We start from the raw sequence: 20,956 nt of genomic DNA, 5'->3' as shown, positions 1-20,956 counted from the left end.
AGAAATCTTCAGACAGTCAGCCTTGTTTATAGCGCTCTGTCATGATGAGTTTAAACATTATTTTATGTGGGCACTTGGCACTGAAAGTAAAAGGCACTTTAATCATTGTCTCTGTTGTGTCAGCTCTTGAACCTTTTGAGACTGCAGTGGTGTATGTATAGTTACAACTGGTTTAGGAGCATGGACCAGTTTCCCTCCAAACTGATAGAGCTGGTGCCTTTGATGTAGCAAGCCATGACTTTGATGTGGTGTCGCCTGTCTCCAGCTAGTCACAATGGGAGATTGCGTGTTGAACATTAGCGTGGGCTTAGGGACACAAATGGTCCCGCTGATTCTGCTAAGGCAGCATTTAAAGTGAAGGTCAGAGTTGTTTGTGCTGTGAAAGGTCAAAACCAGGGTTTGGCCCAGTACTTCTTTCCTGTCTTACTCTGTCCTCCCTCTCTGATTGTCCTAAAAGAGGCAGTGAGGGTTGAAGTATTTCAGGTACAATACAGGGACAGACCAGTTAGGGTCAGAAAGAACTGAATATTCTCAGAGCTAGTGGTGTGGCAAAATGCCAACATTTCTTAGAAATCTGCAAGCAATAGAGCCAGGGGTGATTTTGAACTCCTAGAATATTCTTCCAACTTGGACTGCCATGTGTACCGCATTGTCTACTCAATAAACTATTAAATTGAAATTCCCCCTTTTTTTTATTGCAACGAGACTGGCTGGTTCAAGTCATGGACCACACTGCTTTTAGGCCAAAACTAACTGAGTATCAGAGCTGGTTTTCACTGCTCTTGACATTTTGGATGTGTGCCCATTGCGGACAATAGCACAAAATAATCCTGGGCTTGGAATATAAAAACCCTCGCCATTCCAATGTACGGCAGGCTATATTCTCCAGTTGTGGCTGAGTTTTCTATAGATCAAATCCCTGTCTTGTTTGGGCTGCATAGCTAGCTCTGCCTGTCTGCATGCGTGTCTCAGTTTATGTAGCTGGGGTTATTAACAACCTCAAATAAGAGACGTCCTCACATGTCTTGGTTTATTTTAATGCCTTTAAGTGGGATCCTTGGATGCAGGGACTGGCGGAGGTCGCCTTTGGCTGCTGCTGTGGCAGGCGAACAGGCTTAGTTATATAGTCAGACAGTATAATGTGACAGGAGCCTGACCCTCTCTTTCTCACCTTGGCTTTCTGGTGATGCCCTGTGCTAGTAGTGCGCCGGCCCGCCATATAGCGTTTCTCTATATGTCTGAACATTAGCTTAAATTAGAGACTGATGTCAGTGTGTGGATGAAATGTTATTGCAGATGCATTTCATTTAGGGCACATACTGTATGCGTGCATGCATACGCACACTAACACAGGCAGTGCAGCAGGCTACCGACTCAGAAGTAATGTCACATGGATCAACCAGATGAACGGCGTTTGAGATAAGATCAGGTCAGCGAAGATGGATTGAAGGAGAGGAAATGGCCTCCACGGTCATGAAAATCGAGTCAAAGCTGATAAGGCTATATTCAGACTCAGTGATTATTGTTGCCTTCCGTGAGGAGGAACCTTCTTGGAATTATCGATCAATAGCGGCATAAATCAGCTGACGAAACAGTAGGTAACTAGAGGTCGAACGTTGCAGGGAGGGTTGGCAGGCTGGAGTCATTTCCTTTGCAGTGCTGTCAGGAGGAAGGAAGGAGGGGTTTGTCAGTCATACCTCACATGCTAGTTAGACCCAGGAAATAGAGAAAATAAACGAGTAATTAGATAAATAAATGAGGAGAGATAAACCCGCCACACAATCTAATGGGCTGGAAATGGGCCTTGGCCTGAGATAACAAGGTCTGACTTTACCCACAACACTGCCTGACCAGATGTCGAAGCATCACCGTATGCGGTGGTAGCTGCAGACGTGATAGCAAGGCATTTAAGAGGGAGAGAAAGAACAGTGGTTTAGCAGATTTACAGATGTTTTTGATGTTAGTTTATGGTCTCAGCTATCCAAGGCTGCGACCTCTTGAACTCTCTGTCTTCCTCTGACCGGCGTGAGCTGGCTGGCTGGGAGTCAGGCTGGCGTCGCACTGTCACGTTTATTTTCAGTCCCTTGCTCGGCTCACCAGCCAAAGTGATAAAAGAGAGACAAGCTGTCCACAGTGGCGTGGTATGTATCGAAGTCTGTGTGTGTGTGTGGTTGTTTGTGTGTGCTTGCGTGCTGCTAGGGAGGGAAAGCAGGAGGACACTGGAGGAGAGATATTCACGGCACTTCTTGCAGCTCCCCTCCCCTCTTTGAATCGCCCCCCAAAACCAAGGGTCTCGAAGGGCCTTGTAGTTGGCACAGTGTCATACGAGGGGGGTTCACCCCCGTCTCTGGGCCAATTGGCTATCAAATGGGAGGGAGCAGTCAGGAGGAGGTTTGTGTTGAGAGGGAAAAAGGGTTATTTACATTCTCTTTCTGCTCGCCCAAACAGACACACTGTCTCAGAGGTTTCTGACGAGATGAAGAGTCTGATCATTGAGAAGAATAAAATGGGCCTGGAGGAAGACCTTGAGCTGCTGGTCAAAGGTGAGTTTCACTGACTTCTGCTTTTCTTACTCCACCTTTTAGTTTTGTTTTGACAGAGACTGGATGCATCTACAAGTCATCATCAGCTGTGTGCCAGTAGCTAGCTTTCCTGATCAACTAACTAATCAGGTCATGGCAGTGCTGTATGCTTTATAGCTCATTAAATATGCATTATTTAATTAGCTTAATTATCTTCTAATAAGTATTGTCTCAACCCTCTGCAGTAGTATCGTGCTGCAGCTAACCCCACTCCGGCTACATGTGGCCCACAGCTGCTCACGCTCTCACCCTTGTTCTCTGTGTTCATGTAATGATGGCTACTGGCGTATAGGAGCGCTGTCTTGCATGTTCGATGCTTTTGAGGAATGACCTCATAGGCTATTCCTGTATGCATTTTTTCCCCTGCTACTGAAAGGGAGCAGTAAAATGCCAGCGCTTGGATAAGTTACGTCCTGTTTGGGATGGCGGCAGTCGGATCGCCTAATTCTGACAGCAGTTACCATGCACACTTGGCTGGCGGCCCCCCCCAATTACCCTCCGTCCCTGTCCTGCTGTCGGAGGAGACGAGGCACATTCTCTCAAGCCGAGGACAGCTACTTTCTCTTGGACACTGACGAGACTGTCACTTGGGATTTAAACTCCGTGCTGCCATCCAGCCACCGCCCCCACTTTTACATCCACAATAATAGGAAGCCTCAGGACATTAGATAATCCCTCTCCCTTCTCTCTTATTGCACTTGATATACACAGGGATATGTTTACAAGAGCACCTCCATTAGGCCCTGTCCCCTTGTTCAGTGTGTGTGTGTGTCTTTTTTTTTTTTTTTTTTTTTTTTTTCAACCTGACATCCTGAGGCTACAAGGGGCCAGTGTTGCCCTGCTGTCTAAAATAGGCCACCAACATTGCAGAGAATGACTGATGAAGGGTGGATGAATTGTAAAACTCATTGGCATGATGCGGTGACATAAATAGATGGCATTGGCTTATTGATGGATCTTTGCTGATTTACAGTTGAATTGAACCGCTCATCACATCGTATGGATCTACGCATGCCCCAGTAAAAAACAGTCGTTCCATTACACACTAATATCCTCAGCTGTTTCTGCCTGGCTCTGTTTGATCTAGAGGGAGAAAAATGTGGAATTGTGAATAGCTTATGTAGTGATGTTGCTTTGTTTTTCTGGTATGTTAATATTACACATCTGTCGGACTTCAAAAGCTCATACTGTTTTGCATGCGAAGGCTTTAAAGTGATATTCCCGTTCGGTCGTCCATTTGTGTTGTTAAAATGGCCACATATGAAATCATTGATCATCACTTCAACAACATCTGTAGTAACCATCAATGTTAAGGTGAAACTGGCTGATTTAGATTATTGGAAATTGTTGACCGTGCAAGGAAAAAAATGGCTCATATTGTCAGAATTTGTTGACAAAATCAAAGCTAAGTGTAGCCATTTATAGTTGCTGACTCTCCCTGAGCTGACATAAGGGTGTTGGTGTTTAAATGGGAAAATGTTTGACCAAGGTGAAATATTGTAACTAATTTCTTGAGTGGCTATTAGTTTAACGATAAGAGTCATTTGTAATAGCTGTAATAGCTTGCAGGCCATGTTTCGAACTGGGTTTATTGTCACCGTTTAGAATAAAACTTTAAAACAAGATTCGTGGTTATTTGCAACACCAAAGCCTCCATTCTGAACCTTAGTTAAAAGTCAATGAAACAAACATTTAGTACTCTCAGAGAGACGGAGGAGGAAGATGGGGACATGGAAATGTACAGAAGAGACTGAGGGATTGTTTGCACAATCTGTGTTTGAGGGGGCAGGGCGTTGGAGGTCAGGGGTCACAAATGAAACAAATTAAGGGCGAGCTGTGGCCCCCAGGGGAGACATTAGCAGGCGCAGAGATGAGATCCAGATGGGGTCCATGGGAGGGGTGTGCAGGGGGTCCCAGGACTCTGCTGCTCCTCTCTCTCTCTCTCTCTCTATCTCTCTCTCTCTCTATCTTTCCTCATCTGTTTCCCTTTCTTATCACACCAAAAAAAGCTAACAAACAGAGCTGCAACACATCCTGTGTTGGCGACATAGGTGTCAAGGTAGCACTAGTGCCATTCTCTCCCTGTCTCTTCCCTTCTCTTCCCACAGCCAATGTGTCAGCAAGCCAGGCCTGACTCACTTCATCGGTTTTATTTATCCATTTCACGCTAGGTTCTGATGCTGCCCTGTTTTCATGTGGTGTTAAGTACCTCCAGGGTTTCTGCTTTGGGTTATATTGGGTGGGTTTATGGTGGGTTCAGGCCTGCCACTTATATCATATAGAGGCATTCTGAAACAGGAAACATAGCTCAAGTGGGTGAACCTTCACCCCCTCCTCCCTCCTCTTAATTTTGGAGGAGCAGAGGCAGTGGGAGCTTTGCACGTGAAGCTGCCTGGGAAAACCACTTTGAGGCGAGGAAGAAAACAGGGAGAGAGAGGAGAAATGGCAGAGATGAAAGTAAATAGAGAGAGAGAGAGAGTGAGGGAGCAGAGGGAAGAAAGATGTAGGCGAAATGAGTGCTGGCTGGCAGGTGGCATGCAGATTGCTAACCACAGAGGAAGCTGTGATGCTGGCGTGGCGTCAGAGCTGTTCTCACAGGGTCGGAAGCTAAAGGTACATGGTCTGATTGTTCCTATAAAACCACACACGAATATGCATGCACAAGCGCAGACACACTTAAACATATGAGCAGAGTCTGCACACACACAGACACAGACACACACATACACACACACACGCAGCCACTCCACCGCTGGCAGGCTGCCAGTGTTTAGCACTGCCCTGCCCCACCGATCACCCCAGACAGGTGGCCTGCCTACCAGGGCCCTCTGCCAGGCTCTCCATCAGCCCTCAGCATGAACTCTGACCCTTCACCAGGGCTCCTCACCCTCTGTCTCATTGGCCGTTCTTCCTCTCTGGGCAGCATCTGCCCAGAGCTCTGCCAAACTGGGTTATTTATCTGCTCTGAGATTAAATATTTATTAGGAACAATTTGCACACATAGCTGAGGGGGGAGGCGTGTGGACTCCAGGGTTAAGGAACAGTGGAGCAGGGCTGTTGCAGTCCCACCCACTCAGGACACGACAGTCCTGCATTTAGCGCCAGGCTTAGCAGAGACCAAGAGCTGCAGCCTGAGTGGTGCTGTATAGGGAATGGATGGCTGAAGGAGGGGGGCAGGCCTGGAGAATGTCTCCAGCTTCCTCCCTCTGTGCTGCTCCTCTCCTCTCCCTTTCTTCTCCCTGGGTGTTAATGACAAATCATGTCTGCAGTGCTGTCTGTCTCTCCCTCACCTTCTCTCTCTGTCTCTCACTCTTTCTTACTCTCTTAACCACTGAAGTGGTAATTATGCTCATTTGTGTACAGGCTTTAATGGTTATGCCATTAGCCTACCATATTTTTAATCCGCTGCGTGTCATAGAGATTAAATTTAGTCCAGTCTAATTAACCCAGGTGTTCACCCCAACAAGGCAAAGCCACACACACAGACTGCAATAAATGTTATGGGCAATAACACATCATGAGGATTATTCTTAGTTAAGACATAGATTTTAAACTTAAAACATGTGGAAGCACTTGTCTAATAGCTATTTGACTAGCCTGTAGACCTTGTTTGACTAATATTTTTCACTGTGTGTTGTAACCCACACAGATGTCAGAAGTGTGGGTCTTTGTCACATAGCATAGCACAGTGAGTGCCAGAAAATATTTGAAAGTCAAATGGGAATATTTTTCTGTGGTTTATAACTTAGTTAATTGTATGTAAATGTCTTTCAGTGGCAGTCAAACACTAGGAATTGTTGCTACCACCAAGCCAATAGGACCCTAAGCTTCATGCTCAATATCTAATTGAGCATGAAGCTTAGGGTAATTGTCTCAGCGCCAGTTGTAAGGGATGTCATGGTCACTGTTGACTTGTTTACTGCTACTCGGACTCTTCAGTCCATTATATATAGACCCATAATAGCCTGTCTCAGAGTATGTATGTCAGTTACATGTGACACGTGTGTTTTATTTTCAGGATGGCTGTTGAGGGAGGTGCGTGGCAGCTGGATTAAGCAGCGGCGCTACTGGTTTGTGCTGAGCCAGGACTCCCTCGACTACTACAGCGGACCGGAGAAAGGAGCCCGCAGACTGGGTACCCTGGTCCTCACCAACCTCTGCTCTGTCATCTGGCCAGACAAACAGACCTACAAAGAGACGGGTGAGTGAGACACACACACGCACACACACACACACACACCACACACATACATATGGGTGCATAGATATACACAGACGGTCTGGCTGACTGACTCATGGTCATGTATACTTGTCCATAATCTCTGTTAGACCTGTGGTAATTATAGAAAAAGTAAACTTTGTGCAAGACCTGTGGTAATTCCCTCGAGTTCCCCTTGAGGTTTACCGATCAAACAATTTGAAAGATCCCAAGGAAGTTGTTTTGGGTTTTTTGATTCATACGTGATTGCTTGCGGTCCCCATTCCCTTCCTGTGAGCTCTTAAGTCTGAGTAAGTTTGGGAAGCCCCAGCGGTGTGCAGTCCAAAACGTAGCTCAAGGTTGGTCTGGAAACCTCACATTTGAGTAATCAGCAGGGGCATCTCACTTCCTTTTCTAAGATGAGAGGAGAAACAAGGCAGAGATAGAATGAGGAGAAAAGTCTGTTGTTGTACGGGAAGGAATGGGCAGATGACTGGTCGTTTTTGAATCTCCTTATAACTCAGACATGCTGCCCTCTGTCTGTCTGTCAGTGGAGGGGATTATGTCCTGCTGACTTCACCTAACCACTTAACATGTCCAAACCATAGTACTAACCCAAACCCAAACATAGCACTTACTAAGTCAGTATGCCTGGGGACTTTCCTGGGCAGAAGAACACTTTCAACTGTGACTTTGTTACAGGCTCTATTGATCATTTTACCACTGAACAGCTGAGTGTTCCTCTTAAGCCGCTGAGAAATTTGTCACTGAAAAATGCCATGAGACATATTTACTTCCCCAGTATATGTCTGGTTGTTACCATGAAATATTTGTTCCCTTTCAGGGTTTCACTCTCAATCTTGTTGTGCCTTTGCAGCGTAGATAATGACAGAGCACTGAAGGTTCAAAGGAGGTGATGCGATGGTGTTACCACTGTGCCAGTATCTAAGTCCCAAACCCTCTTCATTTTCTGTTTGAACTTCGCTAAGAAGCTAAACAAAGAGGGATCTGGTGCCAAGTCACGTAGCAGGAAAGCCTGATAACAGCCGTAGTGCTACAGATCTGGCCAGGCTGCCTGGGGTATGTCTAATACTTCCTGTGCACAAGGAGGAAGCACGCCTTTTTTCACTTTTATTGCAGGTGGTCCAAATGGAGACTCACCCAGGGATTTAACACTTGTGTCTTAACTCATGTGTACAATGTCTTTTTGTTTGGTTTTGCCGTGGTTGGAGGTTCCTCTCATGCTGACCTTTGATCCTGAATGAAACTGAGAGAGGAGGCTGGGGAGAAGGAGTCACGCTAGATAGGTGGGGTGTCCCATGTCAGGAACACACCAGTGGAACAGGCTTCCTTTTTCACTTTTATCAATTCAACCTCATTCGTGAGAATAACGTTGAATTCCACTGCATTGTGTGTGTTTCAGGCTACTGGAGCATCACAGTGTATGGGCGGAAGCACTGCTACAGGCTGTTCACCAAGCATTTCAATGAGGCTGTGCACTGGGCATGTGCCATCCAGAAAGTCATTGATACCAAAGCACCCGTCGAGACGCCTACACAGCTCCTCATCCGAGACATTGAGGTATGATGACACACACATACACATACACCGCGGGCAAACTATGTGTGATAAGGGTCACCAAACACAAACAGCAGCTCTACACATTACCCCTCCACCCCACCCCCACCCCTACTCTGTTACCATGGAAACCACATGGGACTGAGAGTCCAAAGTTTCCTCTGCCTTTCTCTGCTGAGTTACCTCATCTTTATGCCACCTCACTTGAGACAGGGCATGGCCCATAATAGCAGAGTTTAGCTACAACACTAACTGTCGCTGTTTTTTTTTTTTTTTTTTTTTTTTTTTTTTCACATAGCAAAAGGGAAATTTTAAGGTAAAGACGTTTGCAGGTGCTGAGCTCTCAGAAAATGAGGGTTTGTGTGGCAAGGGTTGACTCTTTCACAGGGATTCTGCATGTGTAGGTGTGTGTGGTTTCACCTAAAGTGCCAAAAGAAAAAAAAAACTGAAACATGCTCTCAGAGTGTGAAAATATCATACACTCTGACACTCTGAGTATTATCATTACCGTCATCATCGTTATCATTACTCTTACCATGTGATTTATAGACAAAAGCTGCCACCTTACAGTTGAAACTAACTTTTCTGACAAAGTCTGTGTATTCACTGTATGTATGTCTCTTGCATACGTCTTGACTTCACATCGGCCTTCTCAGGTTTTATTTTATGCAATTTTCATTGTTTTTGTTAGAGGGATGCTTTTCCCTTTACCTTCACACTGTGTAGGAGGAAGTGCAGTGTGTTAGTAAGAGACAGCCATATTTTTAGACCAGGGGTTGCTAGAGAACACAGCGTGCTGGAATCTCATTGAGCAGACAGATGACTTGTCTTGCATCAGTCTGCCCCTGGGGTGAAGAGAGGGGGCATTTTGGCTGAGGGTGGTGGAGGAGGGCTTGGCGTGAAGCAGCAGGGCCAGATAAGCACTCCTCTCCTTGGCCTCCGGGCTCCATAATCTCCCAGCGAGAGTCTCTAATCTCATAGAAAGTGGGTAATCGGCCTGCCTCCGTCTGCCCCTGTGTGCACCGCCATGAGGGGCCAAGCATTCAAAATGCTCTTCATTCATTATTTTGGCCCCCCCATCCAAGGAAGATACTGTCACTCATGCTCTTTTACAATCTCCCTTACTCTGTCTGTCTGTCTCTGTCTCCTTTACACACATGCACACTTTCTATTCTTTCCCTCTTGAGCATGAGAGTATGACAGAGGGATAACTGGTGCTACGAAATGAGAAAGAACAGAAGAGCCCTTTGTGTGGAAGGGACTGCTCGATTATCTTTGAGCATGGATGCGTGTCGCTGCTGCAGACACGAGAGAGCAAAGATTGCAGTTTCAGCCTTGGACCCACAGACGGAGGCCATGTGTGAGTGTGTGAGAGAGGTATAGAGAGAGGAAATTTAATGATTGGACTGTGTTATCTTATATCTACCGTACAGATTACAGTTTATCCAATTTGTTAATGTCTATCGGAGATGAGGGCCAAATCAGAGGAAATCCGATATTATTTACGTGCCTAATCCGTGTATGTACAGTGTATGGATAGGGTGTGGGGTGTTGTGCTTCCCCCGCTCCACGTGGCCAACAGGGCAACATCTCATTCCCTCAGTTCAAACAGGCAAGCCGATCTGTCACCAGTGTGCACCAAACACTTAAGAAGAATGTGTCAACTTTGCCCCACAAAGGAGGGGGAGCGAGGGCAGAGGAGAGAGAGCTAGCCAAAGCAGTGGCAACGTTACTAATGACCAACAGGTGCTGGAGGGCTGTAGCGTGGAAGCTGTCTGTAGCGCTGGAAGGCATCTACCCACAGCAGCAGCGAAGCACACAAACACACGCACTCTAAACTCTTTGACACCAGCACGTAAAATATAATGTGTCAGTCATGCTGGTGTTGTTTGCTGGGTCATCACTTGACCTTCCCGCTTCTATGAAAGTTGCCAGAGATGAATTGTGACCCTGGTCAAATTGACCCTGATCACCCGTGGCAGACAGACAGACACACACAGGCAGATAACACACACACACACACACACACACACACACACATGCGCACACTCACTCACTGACCTGCTTCCAGGCTGATTTCAGGCATATTGAAGGCATATGAAAAGTATATTTTTTACTTTGTCTATTGATGTTATTGTCTCCATTTTCCCCTCATTTCCTTTAGGAGAATAAGTTCAACCCTGAGGCTGTGGAGCACATCTACCAGCACAACCCCATCTTGAAGTATACCCAGGGCCCCCTATATGCCCCTCTGCTGCCCTTTCCCTACGGCAGCCTGGAGCACACATGTAAGCACTTAAGATGCACACGCTATATGCTATCATATCAACTATTTTTTGAAGGTAACAAGTAAATATGTCAATAATAAAAATAACACAACATAATTTATTTGTATAGCATTTATAAAGCAGAGTTTACTTAGTACTTTAACAATCAAATAAAAGCAGCACTCATAAAATAGAGTCCAATCCTTGGTCTTCCCGTTTCTGATTGGCTAACATTTGAAGCCAATTTAAAGTACCCAACAGACCCTGGCCCAGGGCCTTTGCTGAATGTCATCCCCTCTCTGCCCTGTCATTTCTCTTTTTCCACTGTGACTGTCTAATAAATCTGAAGTGCCCGAAAATAAGCTTAAAAAATGCATCCGTGACCTCTTTTTCAGTATTTATGTGCAAAACAAATTTCACCACTCACAGCGGTCACTTAATGTGGCTACTGTTCAAGTGCAGTATTACTAGGTGGACAGATAGCACCATAGACCACTTGAGGCTATTATTTGATTTACAGTGGTTTCGGAATGGCTCAGAGGCATTGTTATGCATAATGTAACACATGAAATCAAACCACAAGCACTTGCTGCTTAATTAAAACAAGTAAAAGCAGGAACGCAGCACAGGATGAAAAGATAGAGGGTGAGAACGACATAACAGTAAAACAACAGCATAAAACACGTCAGTAAAAAGCAGTAATTTAATTGATGTTGATTCTGCTAGCCCAAGTTACATAGTAAGACAAAGACTTAATAACCAAGATTACACATAATCTGCAATGTTTTTTTTTTTTTTGTCAATAACTTAAATATATTTTGATGCAACTGATAAGACGTGATTATCACTTGTAGTATTGCAACAAACTCTTTTTGCAACATACTGACAAAATGTCATACAAACTTCCAGAAGACGTAAGCAAAACAGAGTGCAATAGCATTGATTTTAGTTTTATACATGCATTATCAAGGCATAAGTGGAAATAAAAATCCAAAGCAGCCCAGCATACCTACCATGTAGCCCAACATATGTGTTGGAGAATAATACAGTGGTAATAGAGATTCTCTCATTTTAAATTAATGGATTCCTGCTGCAGAGTAACACATTCAACAACCTAAGTATAGTCCTGACATTACAGTTAAAACTTTTTTCTTGCCAACACTCTTGACCTGCCTTTGTGTTCCTCCTCCTCCTCCTCCTCCTCCTCCTCCTCCTCCTCCCAGACCACAGCGGGAAAGGCTACGGTTCAGTGCGTGAGGAGGCTGTGAAGCTCTTCAACTGCCTGCAGCAGCTGGAGTCGGCACGGGAGCCGGTGCCCATCATCCAGGGCGTGCTGCAGACCTGCCTGGACCTGCGGACCCTCCGTGACGAGGTCTACTGCCAGCTGGTGAAGCAGACCAGCTGCACCCCCGCCCCGCACACCGCTGCACACCTCCGCTACTGGCAGCTCCTCACCTGCATGAGCTGCACCTTCCTGCCCAGCTCCACCATACTCAAGTACCTGAAGTTCCATCTCAAGAGGTGAGACACACACACACACACACACACACACACACACACACAGGATGTGGGGGAGAGCAGGCTTGTTAAAGGTGTCAGTATCACTGTGGTTGATGTGTGAGCCATGCATGCTGATGTTCGGTGGCCCTCTAGTTATGCATTCACATCGTATGAGCAGCGACTTGGAAGTTTTCATGCGTTCAAATTTGTCATAATCCTGCAAGACACCATGATTGAATTTTTATGTAAGCTTTGATTGCTCCTAATCGGGGGTTTTCACACTAAACATGTGTTCCGTGAGTGATACAGCGCACCAAATATTGCGGAGTCAACCACAGATGAAAAGTCCAGCCAAGTTGTTTCCTCGTCAGTGATGTTAAAATTCAGAAAGGTGGAGCAATCAGGATCTAAACTTAACCTCCAGTAGTACTTAGCCTTTGACCTGAAAGCCTGAAGTAAGTAGGAAGCCTGCATGTACCCTCATTTCCATAGAACATGAACACAGAGTCAATTGTATGGTGCATTCGTGAGATTTTTTTTTTTATAGGCTCTGGTATCTTCCACCCTGTGTCACAGAATAGTGACAGTGTGCACTGCAGTGAATCCACTGATGTCGGCAGTCAAAGATAATGAGCAGTTACATATCCAGTAATACTATCGACTCTGCTTATGAAAAGTGAGTAATGTCCGCTGCAGTTCATTTATAGTTAAATGACTTTGCATGTGGGAGTTCCGTGTTGAACACTTCCGCAACAGCAACAACATGTCATCCCGTTCTCCTGCTTCTTCCAACATGACATGAATGCGGCGGCAGGCCAGAAGCCAGCTGCTGGTCGTGGCGGGTAGCAGAGAGAGGAGGCTGAAGGCTGTGAGACGGAGGTGAACCAGTAGGCTGCAGTAGCAAGGAAAACTCGGGGTCTAGACAGTGGACAAAAAGCAGGCGCCGGCGCTGCTAACCACCAGTTTAGATATAGTAGCGTGATATGCCTTCACGTTGTTAGTGTGTTCCCCCAGACAGATCCAGTGTTTTAGAGCTGGATTTGCAGGTCTGAATTAGCCCCTCTGCCAGGCAGGCTAATTCAAGCTATATTAACAGTGCTAATCTCCTGCTCCTGATTTTCTCTCCGACACCGTGCCTTTAAACCACTATAGCTTTCTATCTATATGTCTCTACTCAGAATCAGCCCCCAAGCTAATGGACCGGTTGCATGCAACTCAGAGGAATAACTCCCGGGAACGCGCTGCCTGAGCGTTTGATATGTCTTGCCGTCGTTCTCACGCACCCTCTCCCTCTGTGGATCAGTGCTGAAGCTGCAGCTGGGCAGAGCTGGGGACTGGAGCTGGGCAGCAGGCCCAGAAACCCCCCCTCCTCCACTCCCCCATCGCCCCGAGAAACCCCCAGGGAATGTCTACAGTCAGAGAGAATAGGCCATAAGCTCTGCGTTGGTGGAGGAGAGGTGGAAGGAAGAAAGAACGTAGAAGAAGGGGGTTAGAGGATAAGAGAGCAGAGAGGGTTGAAGGGAAGAGAGTCGAAGAGGGATCACACAGACTCAGTGGAACATTCCTAATTATGTTTCAGCAGGACAAAACCCACCCTGTGGCCATGTAGTCATGAGAGAGAGAGACATCGGAGGGAATGAGAGGGCCTCTCTCTGTCTGGCAGAATGTTTGAGGCCCTCTCGTTCGCCTCTCACTCTCTGTTCTCTGTTTTGTGTATTTTGGGACCAACACTGGAGTATAATTGTTTCCTTCCTATTTTTTTCCCTCTGTGTTTATACAGAGCAGAGCTCATAAGTCTATCTGGTTGTATTTCACACCTTTCACGCGCAAGTTGTTGAAGATTTCAGTGCTGCAGGCGGAGTGTGTTGTCCACTGCCTTTTGTTGTCCCCTCTCTCACAGAAAACACACATAAAGCACACACACGTACCTCTCCTGGACAGTCCTCTGGGAGGAAGTAGCAGGTCACTCTGGTTCACGTGAGCGGAAACACCTTTTCCTGTGCTGTGCGTGCACACTGCCTAAAGTCAAACATGTTTTCTTTGCCTTTTTCCTTTTCTTTGAAGGATTGAGGGATGTTAAGCCTTTTAAGTCCCTAAGAGCTGAAGTGAGAACATTTGTCATTCCTCGCCTCATTGACTTTCTAGCATTGCCAGCCCAAAGAAAATAAAGAGCTCCGTTGAATCAAAAGGATGACGCAAAGGTTATAATCATAGCATAGCACTTTACAGAGTTTGGATCAGTGTTAACATCACAGGCATAAACAAATTTTCCCTTTTTAAGTATGGTACATTTTCATTTAGCTGGCAAATGCGCAGCTGAATTAAGTGTGCATGCACAAGCACATAAACACACACATATCCACTCCTGCGTTTTCCCCTGTCTCTCTGCCTTGTAGGATCCAGAGCCAGAGTCCCGATTCTGAGATGGATAACTATGCGTCATTCATTGGCGAGGCCCTGGAGAAGACCAAGTGTCGGGAATGTGTGCCATCCTGGGAGGAGATCCAGATGCTGATGAACAGACAGGAGATGCTATGCACCGTGCACTACCCTGGCCCAGGTTCCTGCCAGCTCTACATCAGCTCACACACTACTGCCAATGAGGTCTGGGTGCATTCGTCTGCATTCTATCTTATAACACCGCTTTTGTTAACCGCACGTCTTCTCATCAGTCTTGTTGATATTTTCGCACCATGTAAAACTTGTACGCGCACTTTGTAGATCCACTGAGCCTGCTTTGAGAGTCTGTCTGTCTTTCTCAGTTAAAATAAAACCCTCTGTTTATCGACCCGTTCCATTCATCAGGTGGTGCGGAGGATGCAGGAGAAGCTGGGTCTGCAAGAGAGCAAAAACACCTTTGCACTGTATGAGCAAAACACACTGTGGGAGCAGCCCGTGGCCAGTGGCACTCTCATCGCAGACATCTTGACCAGGTTTGAAAAGTAAATGTCACTCTTCACCCCGTGAAATAGACAGACATCATGAGGCGGTCAGACACAATAAAGCCCAACCAGACATGCTATAAAAACATCCATCCACGTCTGTGCCAGGAATCCGAGCTATTTGTCACTAGCCAGAAGAATGCGAACAGAGTGGTGGATTGTGTATTTATCTTCACCAGTTCAACTCCCACGCTGAAAGTTATCCAGTGTCCTTGATAGCTGTTGACCTTGCCTGCTCTCACTGGTCAAACACAGCATCCTGATGGGAAACTGGACTTGTGTCACTACGTCTATCAGCAGCCAGTATAGCCACTGAATAGCCAAGGTGAAGCTGATGTCATATGCTTGTTCAAGGCAAAGTCTCAAACTTAACGATAAGGCATTTTGCCGGAATGAAAGGGATCTCTGTTTTTCTAACAGGCGTGGGCGTCTGTGTCCTCACAGTGTTGAGTGACAGAGTAAATACGAAACTCAGCAAACCACCAAGTTAGTAAACAGTAATTAAACAAAGTAGAAATGTTACATGAGGAAATTAGCATCAGGCTTTAGATTCTTGGTGTAGCGTTTTCATTCGTTCCCACTGTTCCCCCTTTCTAACCCTCTCTGTCCATCTACCATCCAGCCTCTCCTCCAAAGAGTCAGAGTCCAACTCCCAATGGAAACTGTGTTTCAAGCTCTACTGCCTGTTGGATGCTGACAGCATATCAGTGGACAGCATTGAGTATCTCTTCCTCTTTGAGCAGGTAATGAAGCAGAACATGAGTCTTCACAGGCGGAGGGGCAGGCACCGCTTTATGAAATGTGCTGGGACACAAGTGACTATTCCAGTGCTGATAATGAGATATGATTTAACAGCCCGCACTGCCAATGACTCATATTCCTCATATTTCATTGCATTATTAGGTGTTTTACTTAACAATCGTTACGTCTTGCAGGCCACAATTGTAATAAAACACAATGCTTAAAACGCATGACTAAGAGCACTGGCTGCAGTGCAGGGAGGCCAAGAGGCAGCCAGCACTGGATTCATTAGAACATTTTTCCTGAGGGCTCCTATAAAAGAGTTATGGGACAAAATAAAACAGGGTGGGGTAGCCTGGATGGATGTTGGGAGGGAGGCCATTACTAACAGACTGTACCTTCTTTTGATTTGTCCTCCTTCCCCTTCCCCATCTGTCCCTCCCTGTCTGTTTTGTGCTGAAGTGCCATGAGATGGTGGTGCGAGGCCAGCTGCCAGCGTGTGAAGAGGACCTCCAGGCCTTGGCTGCCCTGAGGCTTCAGTGTCTGATTGGAGACTTCAGCACCCATGCCCCCTGCCCTCCTCTGGACGACCTCTTCCCAAGTCACATGGTGGAAGCCCGGGTCCTCGTTTCCCTTTCGGCCCCCCCAGCCTTGCCCCCCTGCCAGTTGGCGGCTCAGGGCTGCCCCACGTCGCAGCGCTTCCCCACAGGCCTCCTGGCAGGGGCACTGTGGAGCCACACAGCCACAGCAGCCCACAAACAGAAGGTGGAGCAGGACATGCGTCTGCGCAGTCGGCTGAAGGAGGAGGCGGCGGCTGTTATGGGCTCCATCGTGGAGCGCTGGAAAGGTCTGGCCGGCTACAGCCGCAGGGACAGTATGGCAGCCTACCTCGCCATCGCACGCCAGTGGTCAGGGTTTGGATGCACTCTGTATGAGGTGGACTTCTATATTGTGAGTATTGTGACCTCCCTGTCTGTTTGGATTAGTTGTTTGGATTAGTTGAGAGAGATGGGGACAGTGTAGTCTAATGGCATGGGGTCACATAGAGTCACTGGTTTGAATCCCTACTGGGAAATGTAAAGCTTGGGAAGCATGTGTGACGTGGTCTGCCTGTCAACAGTAACCACTTCCTCTGTGGAGCTGCTCAGTGTGCAGCCTGTAGGTCGAAATGTTTAGAGCTGAATGAATGTGAGGAAGTGCAAGTATGCTCAGCAAATCTTCTCTGGGTAAATTAAGGTTAAAAACGTGAAGAGAAGATAAATGACCTGCTCTGACATTTTGTTCCCTCTTCCTCTCTCCAGAGTTCAACAGGGAGTTTCTCCCAGAAGCTGTGGCTGGGCGTAGCTGCTACATCTGTGTCTCTGTATCGGCAGGGAGAGGCTGAAGCACTAGAGTCTTTCCCTTATGGCCAGATCTGCTCCTACGGTGTCTCTGACAGCAACACCTTCAAGATCACGGCTGGGGATCGGGATTTACTGTTTGAAACCACCAAGGTATAGTGTGTGTCCCGGGTTAGCACAGAGGCTAAAGGCTGCTGGAGGATCTTAGTTTCACTTCAGCTGTTTCTCCTTTGAGCGTCTGTACAGTCTATCTTCACTGCAGTCAGGATTTGACTTGCGTGTAGTGCTGGGTCAGTGGCCTTATCACCACGCAGCGTTCTGCACAGTCAGTGAAAGAAGCATGCTGTCTGCTCATGATATCGCCCCTTCAGCTCCATGACCCACTTTAAAAACACTCATTAATTTGGTCTAAAAAGAGTGCACACAACCTGCCTCTGCTCTCCAACCGATGCTAACCACCAAACGTCTAACTTCCTGGCATTAAATGGCAACTGGGGATGAGTTTTATTGCAGTGGTTAGATTAAAATATTAGCCAAAACATTTCTCAGAAGCCCGGATATTCTTCCCTAACAGACATTTTTTTCAGAGGAGAACAAATCTTGCCTTTCACTGGGCAGATTTGCTTGCATCTTCCCACACAGAACAAAAATCCCTCTGTGATCTCTCGTGGGGCACAAAAGTGGCTTTTATTTATTTACTGGTGGAGACGAACAGGCGAATTGAAAGGCAACTCAAAAAGGCCCCCACTTTTATGAACTTTAGGCCTCACATAGCTCTGTCATAAATGTGCAGGGTTTTGAGCAAATTGGGCAGGGAGTCTGAGAGGGAGCGGATTTACAGGGGGTGATTATGGTTAGGCTTGGAGTTAGGAGTGAGGGCAGGATTAGCTGCTGATTCAACGGTTACAGTTAAAGTTAGAGAGTAGGTGAGGGTTGAAGCTAGGGTAATGTTTTAGTCAGTGCTCACACACAGCATGTTTAGGCAAGCATTAGCAGGGCTAGAGCACGGGTAATAGTCACGATGCAGTTTGGAGGTTTGGCTGGCATGTGCACCGAGGTCAGAGCGACAGAGGCAGATAAACAAATGAACTACTTAGAAATGACATCCCTTTTCTGCTACAGCAGCTGGACAACATGCGACAAAGCAATGAAACAGCCACTCTCAAGAAATGCTAGTTTTGATGAGGTGTGCGTGTATGTGTCTGTCTGTCTCTGTGTGTGTGTGTGTGTGTGTGTTCTCCACATTGTGCCAAAGAACATCATCCTCTGACCGTTTCTGGAGGATTCAGTCTGTTCCAGCAGCTGGATGACATCATCCCTCCCCACCCTCCTGTGACAATGCCAGACAGACACTGAGACAGCCGCCAATCTGACCTCTCTCTCTCTCTCTCTCTCTCTCTCTCTCTCTCTCTCTCCCTCTCTTTCTCTGTGTCACAGCTGACTGAGATCATGCAGCTGATGAATGCCTATTTCAGTGCCATCCATCGCAAGCGAGGGAAAGGAGAGGACACCGGCATCACTGTTGCAGACAGCACCGAGGTGGCCTTCCATCACCTGGCTTCGACACCGACCCCCACCCTCCTGGAGCTGCCCTCGCACCCAGTGTGAGAAGGACCCGCTCCCTCCTCCACCACAATCCGCCATCCACCATCCTCCTCCACGCGGCCCCTCGGAGGCTGGCCCCAGCCCTCAGGACCCTGCGCCTCCTCCGCTGGGAACAGCACAGCAGCCAAAACAAAGAGAGGGCTGTTTTCACTCCCCATCCGTGAAAATAAACCCTTACTGAGCTTTCCAGCTGAAGGAGCTGGGCGATGGAAGGGTGGGGGTGGTGAGGGGACGGGACGGGAAGGGGTTCTGTTTTGCGAGTGAGGCCAGAAACCCACAGAAACCAATGCGGTTGCTGATGAGGTGTCACACACCCCCCACCCCCATCCTGTCACGCAACCACCTCTGTTGCCATACATGGTAACAACCCCCCCCCACGCCTCACCCCACCCCCACGACAATGTGAGATGTTGGCATGGGTCTCGCTACATCAGGGAGAGATAATGTCACGAAAGTTAGGACTTATGGTAAAAAGAAGCTGTGGTACTCGCCCATGAAGGTATGGCTCTGTGTGAAAACATGAAAACCCAACTCTCCCTCTCTCTCTCTCTCTCTCCGTTTCCCGAAGTGTGCCATATTTGTATCGCCTTTCCTAGAAGGCAATCGTCCCTCATGCACTGCTGGAATAGTGGTGAGAACATTTAGTGCCCCCCTGCCCGTACTCTACTTTGGATCTCTCTCTCTCACACACACAGGCACACACTCAGTCACTCACCCACCCTTATGCTGACACGTTCATCAGAAACGGTCAGTTTTCCTAAGACCCCAGCCAGGCTTGCATTACCTGGAACTGTTGATGCAGCGAGCCATGTGAACTTGGAACTGGAAACAGATGTTGAGCTCTGTAGCTAAGTCACTTTGGCTGCTAAGGCCATATAGACTCTTCCCTCTGGGATTATTAGTTGTGTGTGTGTGTGTGTGTGTGTGTGTGTGTGTGTGTGTGTGTGTGTGTGTGTGTGTGTGTGTGTGTGTGTGTGTGTGTGCGTGCGCGCGCGGGTGTGATCATGGATGAGAAACCAATTCCTGGATGGGACATTCAGGATCTGGGCTAATTCTGTTCAACAGAAACCAAAGGATTTTGGGGCTGTGTCTGCGTTGTTTCCACCAAACATTGTGATCATTGTTGCTGCTTGTATGGGCTGTAATCCTCAACATAAAACTTGTCACTACTTTGGCTAACACTTGATTGATCACTGATCTTGTCAGTTACTATCATAACATAATATTTTTCTACTGAAAATGACAGGTGCTTCCCCAGCCACTTTTTCCCACATCTTAACATATTTTGGAAGAAGTGGAACTGGGCTGTTTTGTTTTTTTTTTGGCAGCATTGGAGTTCACATGAAACCCCCAGTCAGTGATGTGGACATTTGAAAGTTGAATTGAAAAAGACATGTACCATGTAGGTCCCCGTTTCTCTCCTTGTCTTTAAACAGAAGTTCTTCTAATCAGGCCATGGATGCTCTTGTAGTGTTATTTATGCATACTCTGTGGCATTTTTTTCTTACTTTTTTATGTCTTAAATGCAGACCTAGGTGCATTTTGATGTCAGGTTTGCTTTTACCGATCAGAGCTATAGATGTTTTTGTTTTGTTCCCTCATGCAGGTCAGATGTGTAAAACCCTGTGTACCTCCACCTGTGCAAAAAGTAGTCATAGTGCCTCTGTGTTCATTACCTGGGTGTTTGTCTTTTAGTTTACTCGTGAAGCCAAAGTTTTGCCAAGTCATGGGTTTGAGCATGGACCAAAGATGTTTTTATAAGCTTTTATAACAAGAAATTATCCCCAAAGCAGACAAACTCCCCAATTTATATTTGCAAGCTTTCATTTATTGTCATTTTCCCTTAGACTTGTTTGACAAATGTAAAGGCATCTTCTGTTGCGTAGAGTGTACATCTTATTTTATTGTACATAAAGACCATTTTAGAATCTGAGACCAGTTAGCTTTTCTCAGGATCCTTTCACTGTGTAGTCCGCTACACAACCCCATGTGGTAACCAGCCCCCCCCCCCTGAAAAAAATACGACTTAAGTCTTCTCACCATGGAAGGCCAGGACAAGTCTTTGCACAGTCAGGCCTGTCTCCTGCCCACACGCAGGCCCTTGCATTTTCTACTGCAGCTGCAGGCAGCTCTGAGCTACATGTATGTAAAGGTTAAAAAAAAAATTAACTGCGGATGTTGTTGCTTTGTATTAAGCTTGTTT

The 20,956-nt window shown here is 46.7% G+C and overlaps 1 protein-coding gene across 2 annotated transcripts in view; it reads left to right on the top strand.

Moving 5' to 3' along the window:
- The window catches only part of plekhh3 (pleckstrin homology, MyTH4 and FERM domain containing H3), a 33,071-nt gene extending 12,155 nt beyond the window's left edge, over positions 1-20,916 (top strand). The window contains exons 3-13 of one of the 2 annotated variants that reach the window (XM_030058668.1): positions 2,449-2,543; positions 6,601-6,783; positions 8,204-8,361; positions 10,523-10,646; positions 11,849-12,146; positions 14,522-14,729; positions 14,931-15,058; positions 15,690-15,810; positions 16,271-16,759; positions 17,110-17,301; positions 18,586-20,916. In XM_030058668.1, the coding sequence (XP_029914528.1) occupies positions 2,449-2,543; positions 6,601-6,783; positions 8,204-8,361; positions 10,523-10,646; positions 11,849-12,146; positions 14,522-14,729; positions 14,931-15,058; positions 15,690-15,810; positions 16,271-16,759; positions 17,110-17,301; positions 18,586-18,756 (2,167 nt within the window). In that variant the 3' untranslated portion in view covers positions 18,757-20,916. Of the gene's footprint in view, positions 1-2,448; positions 2,544-6,600; positions 6,784-8,203; positions 8,362-10,522; positions 10,647-11,848; positions 12,147-14,521; positions 14,730-14,930; positions 15,068-15,689; positions 15,811-16,270; positions 16,760-17,109; positions 17,302-18,585 lie in introns of both variants that reach the window. The other variant, XM_030058667.1, reaches the window with a different exon arrangement.
- The last annotated feature ends 40 nt before the right edge of the window (positions 20,917-20,956 follow it).

This window comes from Myripristis murdjan, chromosome 8 (assembly GCF_902150065.1).
Source record: "Myripristis murdjan chromosome 8, fMyrMur1.1, whole genome shotgun sequence".
NCBI classification, from domain to species: domain Eukaryota; kingdom Metazoa; phylum Chordata; class Actinopteri; order Holocentriformes; family Holocentridae; genus Myripristis; species Myripristis murdjan.
The sequence above is the reverse complement of the archived record's forward strand: the minus strand, read 5'-3'. Positions and strand labels throughout refer to the sequence as shown.